A 21,790-nucleotide genomic window follows, 5' to 3' on the forward strand; every position below is an offset into this window, starting at 1 on the left:
TATAAATAATCAAGTATAATAAACTTCCACCTCTGCTGTGCCTGATAATGTGTGTCTTATTCTGCATGTGGGTACATCACCTCTCTGTCAAAAGGTGAGCAACATGCTGCTTTGTCAGGCTTCTAGTTTCATAGTTGGTCATTATATTGATCAGAATTCTCAAATCTTTCAAAGTTGTTTTCCTGATTTTGCGCACTTCATTGTTTATCAATTCATGCAAGTCTTTCCTAGTTTCTTTGAAACTATTTCATACCTTTTTTACAGCACAACAATCTTACATTAATTTGCCATAATTTCTTTATCCATTCTATAATAGATGGGCACTCCCTAATTTTCCAGTTCTTTGCTACCACAAAAATAACTTATGAATATTTTTGTACATTGGATCCTTTTCCTCTTTTTTTAATCTCTTTGGGGTACAGTGTTCTTTCCATTTAACCAAGCTGCATCTCATTGTTATTCTAATCATGGATCTTGATTTTGTCTTTTTCCATCCTTACTGAAAATCTTAGTATTATCCATATCTATTTTAAGCACGGAAACTACCTCACCTTTTTTTACAGTAAAGTTCATATCAAAATGGAAATTTTATTTTATTTTTGAGATAGTACCTATTATATCTTATCTTTATTCTTCAATATTCTAGACAGTATTTTGTACACATTTGTTAAATTTTTGAATCTTAAATGGAAAAACAAATTCTGGATGGTTTTATTTTTCTACCTTCTCTTTTAATACAAGCCCTTGCTATTTGTTTTTAAGACTTTTCTTAAAAATGAATATCATTGGGGCAGCTAGGTGGCGCAGTGGTTAGAGCACCAGCCCTGAAGTTAGGAGGACCTGAGTTCAAATCCAGCCTCAGACCAAACACTTGACACTTACTAGCTGTGTGACCCTGGGCGTGTCACTTAACCCCAATTGCCTCAAAAAAGAAAAAAAAAAAGAAAAAAAAGAATATCATTTTATAAAATGTATTATAATATAAAGTGTAGAAAGTGAATAGGTATAGAAGTTTGCTTATGATAATAAATGGAAGAGTTGATGCAAAGTAAATTTTAGATCCTCAATAGTTGTCTTCTCTGTCTTTATAATTATATTGATTTTTGTAGTTAGAAACTGCACTAAAACGTTTTTGGAAATTTTGTGCTTTGCCTGTTTAGAAATACTGACTTTATCATATTTTTCACTTTCCAATTTCTCTGAGTGAAGCCATGATCTCTGCTGTACCTCTCATCATCATCATCACCATCATCGTCATCATCATCATCATCATCATAGTAATAGCCTGTATTTATATAGCATGTTTACAAAATGCTTTACAGGCATTATATTATTTGATCTTCACAATCCTCTTTTGAGGCAGGTGCTCTTATCATCACCCTCATTTTACCGATGAGGAACTGGGACTATCAGAGACTTGTCCTAGGTCATCCAGCCAGTGTCAGAAACAGAATTTGAATCTAGGTCTTCCTGACTTGAAGAGGTTCACACTATCCATTATGCTATGCTGCTTCTCATCTAATTTCCTTGGCGTTCTCTGCCCCAATATAGAGATACTATACCATTTTGTTAAGTATGGGGGAAAATGGAATCAGAAAGATGTGTCCCTGTACTGCTCTGGAAAGAGCAAATGTGGGGTCCTCATGAAATAGCAGCAGCTGGAGTCCCTAAGAACCACGACAGTGTCTCCCTGAAGCATGAGGATTGATTGATGTTGATTGCACTGTCTTACCCCTTGTAATTCTTCAGTAACTTTTCAGTTTGAGGGCCATTAAATATCATCATTTCTTTCTTTTTTGCTTTAACTTTTAAAATTCCTTATTTGATTGATTCCCTAATCAAATGAAATAATGTTTTTTAAAGTCCTTAGCACAGTGCCTCGCACATAATAAAGATCTTAATTAATGATTGTTCCTTTCCCTTCACTTACAAACATGATATATTTCCTCTTTTTACTTTGCTTTTCTCAGGACCATGGTGATGATCTCCTGTTAAAAGCTGAGAAGGATTATCGCCAGAAGGTGTCTGGCATCCTTCAGCGAATCCTTCTGCTCTTCCGGGCAGCTTGTTGCTCCTTTCCTGCAGCTCAGTGGTACATCTTAAAATTGAGATGGGCGAGAAAAGTGATGCAAAAGGTAATGTCACCTTCACCCTTGGCCCTGCTGTTTGTCTTTACCATCTTGACTGATACAACTTTCTCATCATCCTGTTCCCTCTTTTATGTCTGTCTCAGTTATTTTTACAATGAAGTGGAGTGGGGGTCTGGCTCAGTGTCTCACTTGTGGAGTCAGTCTTTTCTGTTGTATTTCTTGCCTTGTGAAATAGTCACTTCTGATGCTTGCTCGCTTGCTCACCATATGGAGGCTAGATTTGAAGCTCCCTGAGGATGGGGAAACTTTGTCATTTTATTAGTGTCCCCTTAGCACAAAGCTCTGACTATCTATTTACAGGCCCCTAGTAAATGTCTGATTTAATGTGAGGCTGTGCTAGAAATAGGAATGTCATTGGTGAAAGAGGAGCCCAATTGTTAATGCAAATAGATAATTTTTAATTGTCCTTTAGTAACATTTCACTGTTAATGGTTTGGAAAGGGTGATAAGCAAACCAATTTGGAACAAAATATAAACACGTGCCATTGTATTATAATACTATACACTTTCTTGACAGTTAAAAATCTTTTTTTAAAAAAAATTTTTGTAGCATGTAACATATGTTTTTATATATGTAGTAAATAAAAATATGGCCAAATGAAAATAAAAAAGAAAGAGGAGCCCAAGTGGGTGAGATGACCGATGGTCAGTCAGCTTTTCCTGCCCCACATTCACATATGTATGAAGAAGTATCAGACAGGTTAAAATAAGTTATTAAAAACGTTAGACCTTTTTGCACATTTTGCAGAGCAGGACTGGGATGGATTTTGTTAATTTTTCTTAAAAATTTTATATGACCAACCATAAGCTTATGTGAAATTCTTTAGATCATGGGCTAACATGTACAGGACAATCACCTGATCTGTCTAGGACTATTAAAAAATAACCAGACCTGGCTATTAGGGCTTAGATCTATGTTTTCATCTGTCATCTGGAGGTGTGTTCTACAAATACAGTTTGTCTGTGCACCTCATAGTTTTTGCATATTGGCCAGTGCCCTGAGATGTCAAAGGCCTTGCCCAGGGGCACCCAGCTGGGAGTGTCAGAAACAGGACTTGAACCACACACTAGGCCGCCCTCTGATAAATCATGCTTATAAACAGTAAATAGGAAATAATGTTGATTTCATTGAGAAACCAGGCTTAGAGATCAGAAGGCTTTACAAGTTTCAGCCTTCTCTGTTTTACTCTAGAGAAAGCCGAGAATAAATTATGTTTTCCTTGTTTTAGAAATGGTGAAAAAATAAGAGAAGTTAAATAATTTACTTAGATTCTTTTTTCCTCTCTAAAGATATATGCAAGCTTCAGAATGATTTAAATGATTAGGTAGGTTTTTTAAAGTATAATTGATTCTAGAAAGATTTTAACTGTATGGCTATGACAAAATTTTGTCATAGTCTCATTTTCTTTTCTATTTGAGTAAATAAAGTGTTTATATGGATCTAGAGCTACTCCATTTTGAGAATTACTCCATTTTGTTCATCCTTTTGTGTCTCTAATCTCTCATGTGTCTGTTACAATGCAAGTAACCCAAAGGAGGACATGCCATGATATCCTATTATGCAGCCTGTTCTGAGAAACAGCCTAGCCCCCTGTATCCTGTTATGAAGAAACCCCTAATCCTGAAACAGATTAACCTTGAGCTCCAGTGATATGGACCTTAACCAATCAACTTTTACCCCATCCCCACTCCTCTCCAGCCATATAAAAAGCACTGCTCCCTCCCTGAATGGTGTGACTTTGCCCAGTTGGGAGAGATACCCTCACTGGTGAACTAAACAAACGTTGCTTTGTTTTATAAATTTCTGGTTCAGTTACCTTGTTATTCCTGTTCCCCTCATATTTGCCTAGGCCCACAATGGTTCTTGTGAAATCTAATGTACTTGTGATTTCTAAATTCCTGTAAAATTAATTTTTTTATCATTTTTCTCTTTTCAGATTCGAATTAAAGGCTCCCTTCCTTTATTGAGTCCTTTTCCAGAGTCTTTGCTTCATTATTGTAAAGTTGGTATGGCATTCTATCGACCCAGAGCCCTTGAAGACCAAAAGCTTGATGAAGTTTCTTGTAAAACGATAGGTTTGTAACACTATGAACTTAATGATTTATAAGTTGATTTGGGCCTAAATCACTGCATGTGATAAGGGACTTTCCCAGATTAAAAAAAAAAAAACCAACCTCTTAAAATAATAGAATAGAGCACCTTTTGCATGTCAAAATATTTTTATTTTTAATTTTTATATTTCATATTTTGTAACAGGAATTTATGTTGCCACTATTTTTTTTTATTAAATTTTATGTTGCCACTATTTATGTTGCCGCTATTCAAAAATATTTAAAAATTTGGTTACTATTTTTATGTTAGAACTTTAAATTTGTAATTTCAGCACTCAAGGGTATGTACATATTTTGGGGCCACAGTTTCTGCAATTTGGGTCTTATGCCATTAAATAGTGGTTGTGATTGTGGTTTGAATAACGCGGTTTATGCTTTAGGTGATACTTAAATGAATTTATAGAATTTTCAGTTGGATGGGACCTTAGAAATTATCTAGTCCAACCCTTTCATTTTTTAAATCAGGAAACTGGTTATAACCATTAATTTTGTACTTTTTTTAAGATTAAAAAATATTTTTTCACGTCCATCTCTACACATGCCTATCTTTTGGCATGTGAATGAAAGAATGGCAGGGCTCAGCATCAGAATTAGAAGTTAGAGAGGTTATCTGGAATGCAATTTGTCTCTCTCTCTGGGCCCCCATCATTTGGCAATTGGATTGTTTTTCATTGTCTTTTTTTTTTTGTTTGTTTGTTTGCTTTTGTTTGTTTGTTTGTTTGTTTGTTTTCTTTGCTAGGCATTGGGGTTAAGTGACTTGCCCCGGGTCCCATAGCTAGTAAGTATCAAGTATCTGAGGCCTGCTTTGAACTCAGGTCCTCATGACTCCAGCACCCGTGCTCTATCCACTGTACCAGCTTGTTTCCCCTTTATAGTCTTTTATGCTTTATTATAGTCTGTCCCTAGAGGAAGCACTCTTAGGAAAGAATGAGAGATGGCAAAATGTGCCAGGCTTCGGAAATAGGTGTCCTTTAGATTCTAGAACTCTACAAATTAGAGATTGAAGGTTGTTCCTCCCCTCCCCCCCTGCATTCCTCTGATTCCTTTAGCTTCTTGAATCTTTCAGGAAAACAAGAATAGGAATTAGGTGATGGCTGGAGGTGTCAAAATGGGGCCCACCACACCCCTGAGTGCAACACAAACCAGATTAAAATGTAAATAGGAAACATTTAACAAAAATAAATAAAAATACAATAAAACAGATAATATCACATTTTAAAACTAAGTCAGTATGCACCTTTCAACAATCCTTGTGAATGGTTCAGTGGCTCCTGTTTCTATTGGAGTTTGACACTCCTGGTCTAAGTCCTCTTCCATGTTTGGTATTGACCTTGGCCCCTTAGTCCTCTTGGAACGTGCTCAGCTTTGCCACTAAGAAGCCGTGTGGCATCAGGCAAGTCCTAACTTGCACTTGGCTCATCTTTGGAGGACGTAGGCTAGATGGAGTTTAAGATATGTTCTGCCTCCCAAATTTTAAAATTCTTTGTCATCAGGTAGGTATTTTTGAGTCTAATAGATATGGTAGAAGAATTTTTTATTTCTTTAGAGACAGTTTTGAAAACTTTTCCCACTTGCCATCCCTCTACCCGCCAAGGAAGCACACTTAGAGATCAAGTAGAAAAAATTACCCATATGAAAATGCAGATTTTTAGGTGGAGGTGGGCAATAAGTCTTTTTTTTTTTAAACTTTGAGTGTACAGAGGCTATATATAGTAGTGTATTTTAGTAAGTGTATTTATGTAATATATACCCAAGAGTCAAAGGCAGCTAGATGGTGCTGTAGATAGAGCATTGGGCTTGGAATCAAGAGGACTCATCTACATGAGTTCAAATCTGACCTCAGACACTTACTAGCTGTGTGACCCTAGGTAAGTCACTTAGCCCAGTTTGCCTCAATTCCTCATCTGTAAAATAATCTGGAGAAGGAAATGGCACTGTCTTTGCCAAGAAAACCTCAAATGGGGTTACGAAAAGTCAGACATGACTGAAACGACTCAACAACGATAAGAACAACAAAAAGAGGCAGCATGGCATAATAGAGAGCTGGTCCTCAGAGTCAGGAAGAAGTAGGTTTAAGGCTTGCCTCTGGCATACTGTCTGTGACCCTGAGCAAAGGCATCTTGCAATTCCCCAGACAATTCTCTATGACTATAAGTTACAGAATGTTGATCTGCATTGGTGCTGGGAATTCCTTATCTGGTAAACTCACTGGAGCTTATGTGGTGATCTAAAGGATATTACATAATGTGTGTATTTTTACAGGGTGTCTCAAGAGTCTTAGCACACGGGGGAACGACAGTTAGGTGACGAAGTGGTTAGAGCTCTGGCCTTGGAGTCAGGAGGACCTGAGTTCAAATCCGACCTTAGACACTTGACACTTACTAGCTGCGTGACCCTGGGCAAGTCACTTAACCCCATTGCCTAGCGCCCCCCCCCCCCAAAAAAAAGTCTTAGCACACTTTAAAGCTTTAGTAGCTTAAAACTGCACTAAGACTTTTGGAACATTTCTGTATATCTCTTTAAAATACAAAGGCATGAGTATATATTGACTAATATTTGTGAGTTACATAACTATTTTTGATTCAGGTTGCTTTAGAGAACTCTGTGCTCTGTGTTGGATGCTTCATGTCCGGGAAAAATTGTCATACAGTTGTAGACGATATCAAATAGCAAGAGAAAATGTGGAAAAGAAAAAGGTATTAATATTTATAATAAAATAATAGTGATGATACTGAATTCATCAGATTGTTTTGTGAAATTACTCTAAATGGTCTTAATCTTATTTTAAAGTGATTTTACTGAATAGAGAAAAATATTTCCAGAATTATTTCCCTCTCTGTTAATTTCTCTCTAGGATATGGAGTTGGAGTTTGATTCTTGTATGGTAGAACACTGTCTCAGTGCACTGGAATGGGCATGTAGAATGTTACCTTTCTCTAGGTTTATGAATATTGAAGAACTTGTACAGGATATAATTTTGAGTCTTATTGGAGAACTACCACCCACCAGAAAGGTAAAACTTTCAGCTCATTAGGTGCTGGAACTTTGCACAACTTTGACTTTGTTGTTATTTTTTTGCCCATAGAACTAAGATAAGTTTATTTTTGCACAGGTAGCAGAAATTTTGGTGAAAGCCTTTCCCAATTCTGAAGATATAAGAGTACCTTTAAGAGATAAATATAATTCTCTTCAGCAGAGACTCAGACATTGTACTGTGAAAGGTAATGTGATTTCTTCATTTTGTTTGATATTAAATGCATAAATTGCTGAGGAATATGATTTTTAAATACTTAGAATCTATAGACAATGCTTTTCTCTGTGTCTTCTGTTTATTAGAGGTGGAGGAAACTAGAAGCTGGAAAAACCTGTTCATTTTAGAGAGGAGCTAATTGTATTGTTCTCTTTCCCCTTAGTTTATCTCCCTAAGAATGTTCTCTATAAAAGCGAAAGTCCAGTATAGGTTAGTGGAAAGAATGTGGAGTCACAGGACAGCATTTTGGCTGCTGGCTCTGTCATTTACTAGCTGTATGACTGCTGATGAGTCACTTAGCCGCTGTAGGCCTCAGTTTCCTTATCTGTAAAATGAAGTGGTTGGACTAGGTGACATCTGTGGGTATGATTCTATGAATGAATCCTGTACAAAACAGTTGATCATGTGGAAATAGGAAAAGAATTAGAAGATACCATGTGTTCTTAACTATTATTCATTATCTGAGTCTGGTAATTTAGGCATTCCACCATTGTTGCATTATTCCCTTATCAAGAAGCTTGAGCTATCTTTAGTCAGAGAAACATTTTTTTTTTGGGGTGAGGCAATTGGGGTTAAGTGACTTGCCCAGGGTCACACAGCTAGTAACTGTTATGTGTTTGAGGCCAGATTTGAACTCGGGTCCTCCTGACTTCAGGGTCGGTGGTCTATTCACTGTGCCACCTAACTGCCCCAGAAGCATTTTGTTAAACAGTCATTTATTCTTATTATAAGTCATTATTATTTATATGTAGAATCTAATAAATGTCCAGACCAGATCAATAGGTTATATATTAATATACCTATATCTGTTTTTAGAGATTTCTAGAGATAGCTTCTATAATTTCTCTTCTGTATATTCTCTTGAAGTATTTATACTTAGAGTCAGAAACTAATTAATTCCTTGTTTCTTTTATTAACTTCTAACATCTAATTATCATCTAAAATTAATTTTGTTAAAAAGCCAGGAACTGTGCTAGTGTTAGGGATGCAAATAAAACATTATAAGAAAATTTGATTAATGTTGTTTGTTTTTATATCAAAGTCATTTTGAGTCCCTTCTCCTATCCCCCCAAACTCCCCAATATGTTTCTTTTTTCCCTCAATGATCCTTTCCTTATAACAAAAAAGTCACTATGAAAAATTGCAAATCCAAGATAGTGACCGAGTCCCACAGCTGATATTTCATTTTACATTCATAGTCCTTACCTGTCCAATTAAAGGAATGAGGAACGTTTCTTTATCCCTTTTCTAGGTCAAGATTAGTCATTGTAATTATACAGCATTTGTCCTTGTTTTAGTAGTGTTCTTCTGTAGTTATTGTGTATATTGTTTTCCTTGTGCTTAATTTTACATCAATTTATATATCTTTCCATGTTTTTCTGAATTTCTCATAGTCATTTTTTTACAATATAATAATATTCCTTAACCTTCATACACCATGTTGGTCCAGCCATTGTCTGATCATTAGGTACCTCCATTGTTTCCTATTCTTTGCTAACATAAAAAAGTGCTCCGATGTATATTTTGGTATATATAAGAAATTCCCCTCAGGGTATCTTTAGGGGAAGATGGGAGTCTGCATTTGCCAGGAAGGTCAAAGTTGCACCACCGTGATCACTATCTCTCCTGATGGAGATAGCCTAGGACCCTGAATCCAAGAATTTGGGAATAGTAATGTCCCCTAAACCACTCGACCTGCTTCCATTTTGTCCTCTGCAGCCATCATTGAAAGGGGAAATCATTGTGAAGAAGGAGCCCACCATTCTCATCACTACCAGCAACAATTGCTGACCAACTCTCACCAACAAGCAGCTAGGCTCAAGAACCCTGATAGAATCCCCTACAGCCGCAAAATTTGCTTTCGGCACAGCCCTCGTGTCTGGGCATGTGACTCTTGTAGAGAAAGGTCCAGTTATCTTCACCACTTGCCAATTGTCTGCCATACTTATAGGACAGACTAGGTAGCCTAGCTGAAGCATTATTGTACCCTGAGGGAGAGACAGGAGGCAACATTTGCTAGACAGGTCAAAACACCACTATGACATCTTCCTCACCATCTCCCCTTAGACTTCAATGGAGAAGGCCTAGGACACAGAGCCCAAGAACCTTGGGAACAGGAGTGCTTCTAGCCCAGTACCCACAGCCATCATCCTGAAATGCAGGTCCACTCATGTCACTCCCCCTGCTCAGTAAACTCCATTGTTTCCTATTGCCTCAAGGAACAAATACAAAATGTTCTCTTTTATCATTTATTTGTTGATCCTATTTACAATTAATTGATTTTATTCTGTAACTGCTTTTGTCTAGTAATTGCTTAAGTCGTGGTTCTTTGTCTCTGAACTCAGAGATTCAGCTGGCCTGGAAGGCCTCAAGGAATTTAACTGACTTTGGAGAATGCATGTGAACACAAGGGAGTTTGGGCCTGATATCTTTACTCCACCAAGCTTTGTTTGTTTGTGTGTTGTCTCCCATTATTAGGTTATAAGCTCCTTGAAGGCAGGGACTATCTTTTGGCTCTTTTTGTATTCCCAGTGCCTAGCACAGAGTAGCAGGTGCTTAATAAATGTTTATTTAATGAGTTATGGAATGAAATTATATGAATGAATAAATGAATCATCCTGGGAAGCAGTCCCAGTGGAGATGTAGCCTGGCAACTGCTCCTGCTGGAGCTACAGCCACAGCTAATGAAGCCCTACAAAGGAGTTCTTGCCACTTTAAAGCCCTTACTTAGCACTGTCAAATGGCTGGACATCCTAAGTCAATATGATTTTATCAGTGGCAGTGATAGTAAAGAAGAGGCAACAATTTGCTTTGCAGCTGCACCCTGAGGACCATAGAATGCTTCCATCTGATTTGTAGCTGAAACCTTCCTTATGTGTTGTCTCCTCTGTTAAAATGGGAGCTCCTTGAGACCTGAGACTGTCTTACTGTTCCATTTGTGTCCCCAGCACTTAGCACAATGCTTTGCACATAGTAAGTACTTAATAAATATTTCATTCTTCTTTACAGTAATGGAATCTCCAGTGACTTTTCTTATTTAATTACACATTGTTTTCCAGGGCAATTGAGTCAATTCCCAACCCCACCAACAGTGTGTTAGTGTGCCTGTCTTAGTACAAGCCCGTCCTTTGAATGAAAAAACATTGGCTTTTTCTGTTTTTGTCATTTTGAGGAGTGTGTGAGCCTCAGTTAAGTCACAGTTCTTTCTGCATTTCTTTTGTTGTTAATGATTTCATATAGTTATTGCTAGTTTGCACCATTCCTCTTGAAAGTGATTTGTTCATATCTTTTGGCTACTTTTCATTTATTTTAAACGGTTGTCTGTGCTTAGCATTTTTTGATCTTTGGTCAAACTAAACTAATGTTATCTTGTTTAATCTTCCCTCAGATACCTTCTTTTGATACTTTTTATTGTTTACTAGACCCCCTGTGTACTCTATAACTTTCTTTAAAATGTGGATTACAAACTGAATGTGACTTTGCAATCATTCTGTACTGTTTTACTTTTAATAATTTGTCCTCTGATGGAGCTGGAAGGTCATCAAAATCTGTTCCCTCACTTCTGTTTTTTCTGCTACCGAAATAGATATCTATCTTATCCTCCTAAACATTTATTTATTGAATGTAACCTTAAATTCTCTTTGATCATCCTTTTCCTCTTAGGGCCACAAACTGAGGAAATGATGTCTGTTATTATGCATTCTATTTACAAAGTGAGAGTGAAAGCTCTGAAACGAGTGAGGAGGAATATAGGCCCTTTTGAAGTGAATATCTGGGAACCACCTGAAGAAGAGACCACAGATAATAAGATTCATGCTTATGACCAGTTTTCACCTGGGGCCAGTTTGAGCAGGAGCACTCTTACTGAAGTAGGGAATTCTCTGGCTCATAGTGATACAGAGACAGCAGATACTTTCTCAGAAGCTTTGTCATCCGAAAAAAAAAGAGAGTAAGTAAATTCAGATCAAGGGTATTGTGGAGCTCACTTAATATCATTTTCTTTGGGGGAAAACATCCCCATTGTCTACAGACCTGTCTGTCTTTCTATACCAATCTTGGCTGGAAAATGATTTACTATGACTTTTTCTTGTTGTTTTGCCTCCAAATTCAGACTGGTGCATTTCCTATATCTTTTTGGAAAAGCTTTGAGTGAGGAGCTTGCTGCACTGCTTTCTGTTGCTCTGCTCTCAAAACATTCATTTTAAATTATTTTATGATCTTTCTTTCCTTTTACATTGTTAAAATCATTTTGCATATTGTTTCATTGCCTCTGTTTACTTCACTTTGCATCAGTTCATGTAAATCTTTTCATGCATCTCTGTATTCATATTTGTCATGTTTGTTGTTCCTTATAGCATAGCAATACTCACTATATTCTTGTACTACTGTTTGTTTAGCCTCAATTTGTACCTGAGTTGATGGGCAGCTACTTTGTTTCCTGTTATTTTTTACCACAAAAAGCGCTGCTATAAATAGTTTGGTGTATATGGAGCCTTTCTTTTTGTTATTGTCTAGCAATATGCCTAGCAATAGAATCTCTGGGTCAAAGGATTTGGACATTTTAGCCATTTTATTTACATAATTCCAAATTACTTTCCAGAATAGTTACACTAATTCACAGCTCTGCTAACAATGCATTAATGTGCCTGTCTCTTCACAGCCCTTCCAACATTGACTATTCCTTTATTTTGTCATCTTTGCCAGTTTGCTGGGCATGAGGTGAAACCTCAGAGTTGTTTTACTTTTCATTTCTCTTATCATAAGTGGTTTGGAAAATTTTTATGGTTTTTAATAGTTCAAAATTCTTTTGAGAATTATTTGTTCACATTCTTTACCACTTACCTATTAGAGAATGACTTTTGGTCTTATCTATTTCTGTTACATATCTATATATTATAGATACCAAACCCTTATCAGAGATACTTAATACAAATATTTTCTCTCATTCTACTACTGTTCTAGATGCATTTGTTCAAGCAAAAGCTTTTCATTTTCATGTAATCAAAATTATGTTTTGTTTTTCATATGTGCCTCATCTGTATTTCACTTGGGATGGGTATGAGTAGAAATACTCATACAGAGCTCTTGTTTGTGTAGGAATTCCTCTTAGCTGTGAGAAGATGTATAATCTCCTCTACTTTTTTTTTAAATGGTATGGACTTAATGTTCACATATCTATTTGAATTTATTGTGGAAAATAATGTATATAAAAGTACTTCTTGGTGAAATACTCATCAGTCAATCATTTATTAAGCACCTACTATGTGACTGGCATTGGGCTAAGTGCTGGATATACAGAGAAAGTCCCTGTTTGCTCACAGTCTCCTTAGGAAGACAACATGAAAACAACTATGTACACATAAAATGTATACCGGATAAATTGGAGATAATCAATAGAGGGAAGGCACCAGAATTAAGGGGGAATCAGGAAAGGCTTTATGTAGAAGGTAGAGTTTTAGCTGGGACTTAAAGGAATCCAGTGAAGTCAGGAGGCAGAAATGAGGAGAGATAGCATTTCATGCGTAAAGGGCAGCCAGCGAAAATTCCCAGAGTCGGATGATGAAGTATCTTGTTCAATGATTAGCAGGGTGACGTGTCACTAGGTAACTGGATTGAAGAGTATGTTGTAAGGGGTAGGGAGGGAGGTGTAAGGTGTATGAAGACTGGAAAGTTAGGAAAAACTAGGTTAGGAAGGGCTTTGAAGACTGAACAGAAGATTTTATATTTGATCCTGGAGGTAATAGGGAGTCACTGGAGTTTATGGAGAGTGTATGGGGAGGTTTAACATAATTGAACTTACACTTTAGAAAAATTACTTTGTTGGCTAAATGGAGGGTGGCTTGGAGTGGAGAGAGACTTGTTGCAGGTAGATCACCCCAAGGCTACTGCACACCAGTCCCAGTTCTGAATGGAAGAGGGCCAGCACCAGTTGGTAGCAGTAGCAAAGGAGAGAAGTGGGCATGTTCAAGAAATATTTCAGAGATAAAATTGATCAGACTTGGTGTCAAATTAGATATGGGGAGTGAGCCTTAGGGGACTGGGAGGATAGCGGTATCCTCGACAGCAGTAGGGAATTTAGGAAGAAGGGAGTGCTTGGAGGGGAAAATGATGAGTTCGGTTTTGTATGTGTCAAATTTAAGATGTCTGTGGGACATCCAGTTTGATATGTTCAGTAGACAGTTGGAAATTGGAGTCTGGAGGTTAGGAGAGAAGTTCATAGGTTACCAAAATAGGTGATACTGCCCCTTGAGGGGGGCGCTGGAATAATCCAGGGGGGTGGTATTTTTTTGAAATGACACAAAATAAAAAAAAAAACATTAAAGGGTTAAAGAAAGTAGATTTCCAGGGGGGCACTGAATAAATTTTTTTAAAAGGGGGCAGTAGGCCAAATAAATTTGGGATCCTCTATGATTCAATTATCATCTCTATGCAGATGTTTCTCAGATCTAAGTCTGAGAAACATCTGCATAGAGATGATAAGTGAATCCATAGGATGATAAGATCATCAAGTGAAATAATATAGGAGGAGAATAAAAGAGGACTCAAGACAAAGCATTGTGGGATGTCCATGGTTATCAAGTGAGATGTGGAAGAAGATTACAGCTCAAAGGAGACTGAAAAGTCATGGTCGGACCAGGAGGAGTAGATAGAGCAGTTTCACAGAAACCTAGGAAGAAGAAAATATCAAGGAGCAGAACATGATTGACGGTGTTAAAGGTTACAAAAGTATTAAAAAGGATGAGCATTGAGAAAAGGCCATTAGAACTGGAGAAAGCATTTCAACTCTCACTGGAGAGAGCCATTTCCATTGAATGAGGTTGGAAGCCAGACTTCGAAGACTTCAGAGAGTGACAGGAAAGGGAGTGGAAGCACTTATTTTAGATGGCTTTTTCAAGGAGTTTAACCACACATTGGAGGAGAGAGATTAAACAATAACCAGTGGGAGTGGATGGATGGATCAGATAAGGAGTTTTTGAAAATGGGGAATGGTGGGTATGTTTGTGGGCAATAGGAAAGCAATCAGTAGATAGGAAGAGATTGAAGATTAGTGAGAGAGCAGAGATGATAGAGGGAGCAGTCTGCTGGAGAAGATGGACTGGAATGAGTCACTTGTGTGGAGAGGGGCAGAAGGCATCTGAGTACTGAATGATGAGGAGGGGGAGAATAGGAAGCTCTCAGTAAATGGCCTTGGTTTCTTCAGTGAAATGTGGGGCAAGGTTCTCAGGCAAGAAATCCCTTTTAAAAAAAGGGACAAAATGTTTGGAAAAGCTGCTGTGGTGAGTGTGGGATAGTCAGGGAGGTGTAAAAGGATCACCTCGTGTTTTTCTTTCTGGTAGATTTTATGTGTTTTTACATAATTTTAATTTCACTTCACATATTTCTCCCTTTGATATCTTTTATGTATTGCGTTTCAGAGAATCATCAGTTTTTCAAAGTTATAAGAGGTCTTCGATGGCAGGATCATTAGCAGCCTGCCCTACTGCCCATTCCCACCTCTTCCCTTTTATAGATGGGAAATTAAGGCCCAAAGGAATTAATTGACCTGTTTATGGGAGAAGACTTTTGTCAGTAATGAAGCATTAGTTTGAATTAATTTTTTTAATATTTTGTTATAGGAATGCCCAGAATCATGCGGAATTCACATTGATTAGTAAGCATGACAATAAGAAGAAAAAGTTCAACTCAGAAGAATGTCCTGAAAGGAAAGGTGATCGTGAAAATTTACCTAGAGAAAATACAGTTCCTGTAGTAGGTGTTTGGGAATTTGAACGTGACGATGATGAATATATTAAATTCCTTGATCTGTTCCTGAGTTATGTACTTGAAAAAGACCTGATTGGTTCTAATAATCCTGGTATTCCTTTTCTAAGTAGCTTTTCAGCCCATCTTAAGAAACATGAGCTTAATTCTTTGCTTTTTGATGTTCACACTACATTAAAGCGTCGTCAGGGCAAACCCACAAGCCAGAATGTATTCAGAGCTGGCTCCTGCTATGTTATTATTCCTGAGTCTTGTGAATCTGAAAAATCGTCTACTTTGAATAGTGAAAACTTCAAAAATTTGGGAAATCAAACATCTTCACCTTCAGTATTAGTTGTTCAAGGGCCAAGATCTTTTATACAAAACTCTTCGAATGAAGTAATTAAAAGCACAGGAAAGAAAGGCTTGTTTGGTTTAAAAGAAAAATCGATGTACAGAATCAAAGATGACAATAGAGAGATACCCATGTCCCACAGATTACCAAAACAAGTTTTTCTTCCACAAAACTTTAAGACTACAAAATTCACTTACAAAGCAGTTCAATGGAGTGACATTATTCCTCATGAAGAACTTTCTCCAGAACTAAAGAACAAATTTGGCAGTATAGCAAAACTATTAGAATGGATGATAAGATGGTCTGATAGAAGATTGCTTTGTGACTCCACTAAACCTGAATCATCCTGCCAGTACAGTCCTGTCATACGGGTAAGGACCTCAGCAGCTGCCATTCTCACGTCCCTATGGCTTTTAGAACAGTCACACTTTGTACAGCAAACAAGTCATGTGATCTGTAAGGTAAGAAAATACTTGATGTTTTTTACCAAGTGAATGTGATTTATCATTTATCATGTGCTCACTATCTTCCAGGTGTTGGAAATAGATGAAAAAAATAGCTCTTGCCCTTTGGGAGTTTACAATTTAATCAGAGGTTATGACATGTATACATATAAATATGATATGGGATAGAATATAATGATGATGATGATAGCCAACATCCATTAAGCTTTTCAGAGTGCTTTACATATAATATCTTGTTTGATTTGGTCTTCAATAACAGCCCTGTGAACTAGGTGGTGGTATCACCATTTTATATAAGGAAACTGGTGCTTGGAAAGGCTAAATGACTTGCCTAGAGTCACACAGCTAGTGTCAGAGATTGATTTAAACTTGGGTCTTCCTGACTCCAAGGCCAGCACTCTATTCACTGTACCACCTACTTGACAAATGAGAGGTACATACTGTGCTCTAAGATAATTTGAAGAGACATACTGCTTTTTTTGCGGGGAGGGGAGGGGTGGGGTGGGGTGGGAAGGTGTCAGGGAAGGATCCAGGAAGGTTTAATGAAGTGGGTAACACCTGAGGTAGGCCTGGGAGGATAGAAGAGATTTACAAAAGAAAAAATGAAGAGCTAGTGTCTTCCAAAGAGGCAGTCTGTGAGAGTGTACAGAGCTGAAGAGAGTACATGAAAACTTTGGTGAATAGTCATTAGGCCATAATTATTGTAGAGTGCATAAAGGAGAGTAATGTAAAAAAGGCTAGAGAAATGGATTGGATTAGAGTTTAGAGGCTTTAAATGGGAGACTAAAAAGTTTTTATTTTCTCCTGAGTCATTGAGGATATACAGACTATGTTTGAACTGAGGAGTGATATGGGCATACCTTTGCATTAAGAAGATCATTTGGGCAGTAGTTAAAGCATAGATTGGAGAAGGGAAAAACTGGAGATAGATAAACTTATGAGGACTAGCTGAGACATACCAATCCAGATGAGAGTCTTGGAACTAGGGCAGGGTGGGGAACCTGAGGCCTTGCGGCCATATGTGGCCCTCTTGATCCTCAAGTGGGTGGGGCCCTTTGACTGAATCCAAACTTCACATAACAAATCACCTTAATATAAGGATTTGTTCTGTTAAAAAAAAAAAAAGGCTGCACCCAAGGACCTAGAAGGCCACATGTGACCTTGAGACTGCAGGTTCCCCACCCCTGATTTAGGGTGATGACAATATGAATAGAGAGAAGGGGATAGACTCCAGAGTTGTTTTTGCTGGGATTTGGCAACAGATTGGATATGGGTGGGAAAGGAAAGAGTCAAAGATAACTGTGAGGTTTTGATCCCCAGTGACTATAAGGGGGTTAGTAACATAATAGAATTAGGTAGGGAGTTTGTTAGGAGAAACAAGTTAGGAGGAAGGAACAGGAAAGGTTGAGTTTTAAACATGTTACAGTTAAGGTGCTAGCAGGATACCTTGCTAAGTGCAGGTATCCAAAATGGGATGAGCTGTTTCTACATGGTCTGTCTTCAAGATCAATATATTTTACTAGAATAGAGTACATGTTTTATTTCAGTGTTAATGCTTTTTGCTTCTCTTCTAGATAGTCCTTCACTTCCGTGTTTTTGCATAACCAATCAGTTGTCTTCTCTTTTGTTTCTTTAGTGAGATTACCATCACATATTTATATTTTTTTATTCTGCTAATTGTTTCTGCTTTGCAGACCATAATTATAACTCTCATTTCTCTTTTAAATCACTAAAGAACAGTGTGTTCTAGTTCCACATTATCAAAATTCTCAAGGTCCTCTGTCTCATCAAGTATTGAATCATTTACCTTTTTTTCTTTTTTAACAGTATTTCATTAATTGAGTAAATATTTATTAAGTACCTACTACGTGCCAGGCACTGTGCTAAGCACTGGATGCCTGAACTTGTTTAGTAGATCTAGAGGCCATATTTCCTTCTGATAATGTTTTCTGTCTTGGTTTATCTGCTTATGCTTGAAGACTTTTGAGTTTTCTTCCTCCTGAGATCTTTGGTAATTTCAATCTTTTTTTCTCCTTTTATTTTCCCCTGTTCCTCACTTTCTGATGCATTTCCCTCTGATGGTAGATTTTAAAGTATTTCAGTCACTTCCTATGCTAGGCAATCAACAGCTCACCAGCTTAGGTCTTCGCCCTGAGTGACTTTTTTTGTTGTTCATTCATTTCTGGCTTTATGTGACCCCATGGACTTTGTCTATGATGTTTTCTTGGCAGAGATACTGGAGTGATTTGTCATTTTCTTCTTCAGTGTGTCCCTATTTTACAGATGAGGAACTGAAGTAAATAGGGGTTAAGTAACTTGCCAAGAGTCACACAGCAAATAAGTGTCTGAGGCTGAAATTGAACCCACATCTTCCTGCCTGCAGGCCTGGTGCTCTATCTGCTGTGCCACCTCGTTGCCTCAGTGCCTTTTGGGGGGAATAGAAATGGCCCCAGCCAGATGCTGGGCTCTTTCCCTTAGATTTAATGGATTACCATGCTGCTCCTTCCGCATGATGCCCCGTCCTGTCTTGTCCTGTTTCCTCTGTTTCTTAATCCTCTCACCTAGCAGTACACCCCACTGCCATTTGGTGCTGTTGCAGCCTGGCTTGATTGCTGTCATTTGCAGTTTAATTCACAATGGCTTGAAGAGGAGAGGTGGGGTGGGGTTGGGTTATTGATCCTCCACTCTACTGAAGGGATTTTTTGCAGCACAGAGCCCTGCCATGTACTAGCAGTGAAGGCCTTAGTAAATTTTTACTTTGGAGCTTGGATCTCTATGGTACTAGAAAGAGAGACATGGGCCTTCGTTGTGGGGTTGTGATTTTTTATTTTTGCCAGCCTGTGCAGTGGTCACTAGTGTAGTCTTGCTGCTGGTAGCATAGTGGGCAGTAGGGGAAGAGGTGTTTAGTGAACTCAAATTAGGCATTAGTTCATGGAGTTTTTTACCTTCTTTTGAGTTTCTGGTGTCCTAGATCAGGGAGATAGCTGAAGTTGCTTTATCTTTGGCGCAATAATGTCTGTTTAGGAGAGGTTTTGTCAGGGTCAGAGAAAATGTCAAATCCTCCATCTTTTGATCATGTGAACTGAAGTTTTAGAATGGGATTGTGAGATTGGTACTCAGGAGAGAGATGGAGGCTGGATTAGGTAGTCATTTGTGTAGTGGTTATAAAAGAAGCTATGGGAGTAGAAGTGTTTTCTGAGAGCAATTACAGAAAGAGAACAGGAATTAGCATCTATGGTAGACACACACAATTAAGGAGTTGGAGTCCATTTATGTGCCAGGAACCATGTTAAAAGAGAGATAAAACAGTTCCTGTTATTAAGAATCTTATTAGTTTAAGTACAAAATATAAAAGTAATTTTTGGCTTGGGTAGGGAGCTGTAGTGCAGACCAGTTAAGATGAAGAGCCCCACAGGGAGAGCAGTTAACAAAACTTTATTACTACTTAAAAGGGGAGGAGGAAAACAAATGCCAAGATGCAGTAGTCTTAGTGTGCAGCCCCCGTGGCACTCAACTACAGGTGGCACACAGTGGGTTGGTTTCTGGGCACGGAACTTTAAAAGCACCTTCACCCTCCTGTCAAAGGCCTAGAAGCTTTCAGGGCTAAAACTTCTATAGAGTTAGACAAATAACTTACTCGTCGCTGATAAAAGCTTGCCCTGTCCTTCTCAGGGAAGATATTGGGACCAGTGAAATGAAGGTATTTTCTAAATTGCCTGATCAGGAGTGAGGAATGTGGGGCAGGGACATAAGGAACTCATCTCTAACTGTACCATCCCACAAGAGGCTTAGGGGCGGGTAATGCCCACTTTGTGGATTTATTAGCCTTAATATACATACATACATCCTAAGAAGTTGGGACCATACTTATTTTTGCCGGTTCATAAAAGCATTAATAATAAGGGGTATCACCATAAGCCTCTTTAAGAAGGTGGCCTTTGACCTGAGCCTTAAGTGCTTTTGAGACCCTAAAGTACTTTATAAATATCACTTATTGTTGATGATGTTGTTGCTATTATTAATACCTAGCAAAGAAACAGGAGAACAAGGATTGGCTAGTGTCATGGAAACTAAGAGAGCAGAGAATGTTAAGGAGGATAGAGTGGTCAAACAATTAATGAGCAAATATTTATTAACCCCCTGTTATGTGCCAGACACTAGGTAACAAAAGCAAAAATGACACAGTCCTTGCCTTCCAGGAGTTTACCTTGTATCAGGAGAGAAAACATGTATGTATATAAATATATACAAAATATATACATGGTGATTTTTGGTAAGGAGGGAGGCATTAGCAGTTGACATCAGAAAAGGCCTCATAGAAGGTGGCATTTGAAATGAGCTTTCTAGGAAACTAGGGATTCTAAGAGGCAAAAATGATAGGGGATGAATTCGAGGCATAGGAAAACGCCTCTTCAAAGCCACAGGGATAAGAGGAATGTAAGATGCCAAGAACAGGAAGAAAGATAATCTGCTTGCACCATGGGGTGCATGAAAAGGAATAATGATTAATAAGATTGGAAAGGCTAGTTGAGAAATTACAAACAAAGGAGTTTTTATTTGATCCTGCATGTATCAGGGAACCACTGGAACTGTTTGAGCATGATAGTGCTATGATCAGACCCGTGCTTTAGAAAAATAACTTTGGCAGCCTGTGTAGAGGATGGATCAGTATGAAGAGAGACTAGAGGCAGAGAGAACAATTAGGATATTGAGAAGTGACAAAGGCCTGAGTTAGTGTGGTGGCTGGAGTAGAGAGAAGTGAAGAATGCAAGAGCTGGAATGAAGATAAACTTGGCAAAACTTGACAGTGAATTTAGATACATGGGTGAGAGAGAGTGAGAGTGAGGGGTCGAAAATGACTCTGAGATTGTGAACCCATCAAGGTTAGTGATGCCCTTGACAAAAATTGGGAAGATCTGGGTAAGGCCTGGGTTTTGGGTGAAAGATATTAAGTTCTAAAACGTTCAGTAGGCAGTTGGTGATTCCTGACTGGGGCTTAGGAGAGATATGTAGGCCTGGATATATAGATCTGGAAATCATCAGCATAGACAGGATGATAATTATCCTCACGGGAACTGATGAGTTAAGCATTATGGATGATGTAGAGAAAGAGGAAAAGAGGGCTTTTTGTGCTGAGCAAGAGTGTTAAATGCTGCAAAAAGATGAAGGATGAAGAGTGAAAACTGTCAGATTTGGCAATTATAAAGTCATTAGTGCATTGGAGAGAGTAGTTTCAGTAGAATGGTAGGGAAAGAGGCCAGATTACTGGAAGTTTTAGTGCACTGCAAACTCAGTATGCATTAACAGTGTGATGTGGTCACCAGAAATGCCAGTGTCATCTTGGGCTACATTAAGATGGGCCTAGCTTCCAGGAATAGAGAGGTGACATGCTCCTACTACTATATTCTGCCCTGTTCTGCCCAGAATTCCTGTGGAGTATTTTGTTCAGTTGTCAGCCTAGGTTGAGATGTAAGGACCTTGAGGCTGTGACTTAGGAGGACTGGTTGGAGTAACTGGTGTGTTTAACCAGAAGAGAAGACTCAAGCGAGAGTGAGAGCTGTTCTCAAGCATCTGAAGAGCTGTTGGGTGGAAGGCAGCATAGATTTGTTTTGTTTGATCCCAGAGGATGGAATCAAGAGCAACGGGTGGAAATTTCAAAGAGGCGTATTTAGACTTAGTAGCAAAAAAAAAAAAAAAAAAAACTTCCTAGCAGTTAAAG

At 38.2% G+C, this 21,790-nt stretch overlaps 1 protein-coding gene across 7 annotated transcripts in view; it reads left to right on the forward strand.

Moving 5' to 3' along the window:
* Positions 1-21,790, forward strand: part of CPLANE1 (ciliogenesis and planar polarity effector 1) — a 113,202-nt gene that overhangs the window by 33,717 nt on the left and 57,695 nt on the right. For 6 of the 7 annotated variants that reach the window (XM_027863382.1, XM_027863377.1, XM_027863378.1 and 3 more), the window contains 7 exons: positions 1,971-2,135; positions 4,088-4,226; positions 6,849-6,958; positions 7,117-7,275; positions 7,375-7,483; positions 11,176-11,461; positions 15,129-16,068. In XM_027863382.1, coding sequence (XP_027719183.1) covers positions 1,971-2,135; positions 4,088-4,226; positions 6,849-6,958; positions 7,117-7,275; positions 7,375-7,483; positions 11,176-11,461; positions 15,129-16,068 — 1,908 coding nt within the window. The remainder of the gene's footprint in view (positions 1-1,970; positions 2,136-4,087; positions 4,227-6,848; positions 6,959-7,116; positions 7,276-7,374; positions 7,484-11,175; positions 11,462-15,128; positions 16,069-21,790) is intronic. The other variant, XM_027863380.1, reaches the window with a different exon arrangement.

This window comes from Vombatus ursinus, unplaced genomic scaffold, assembly GCF_900497805.2.
Source record: "Vombatus ursinus unplaced genomic scaffold, bare-nosed wombat genome assembly UNPS02014772.1, whole genome shotgun sequence".
Lineage (NCBI taxonomy): Eukaryota > Metazoa > Chordata > Mammalia > Diprotodontia > Vombatidae > Vombatus > Vombatus ursinus.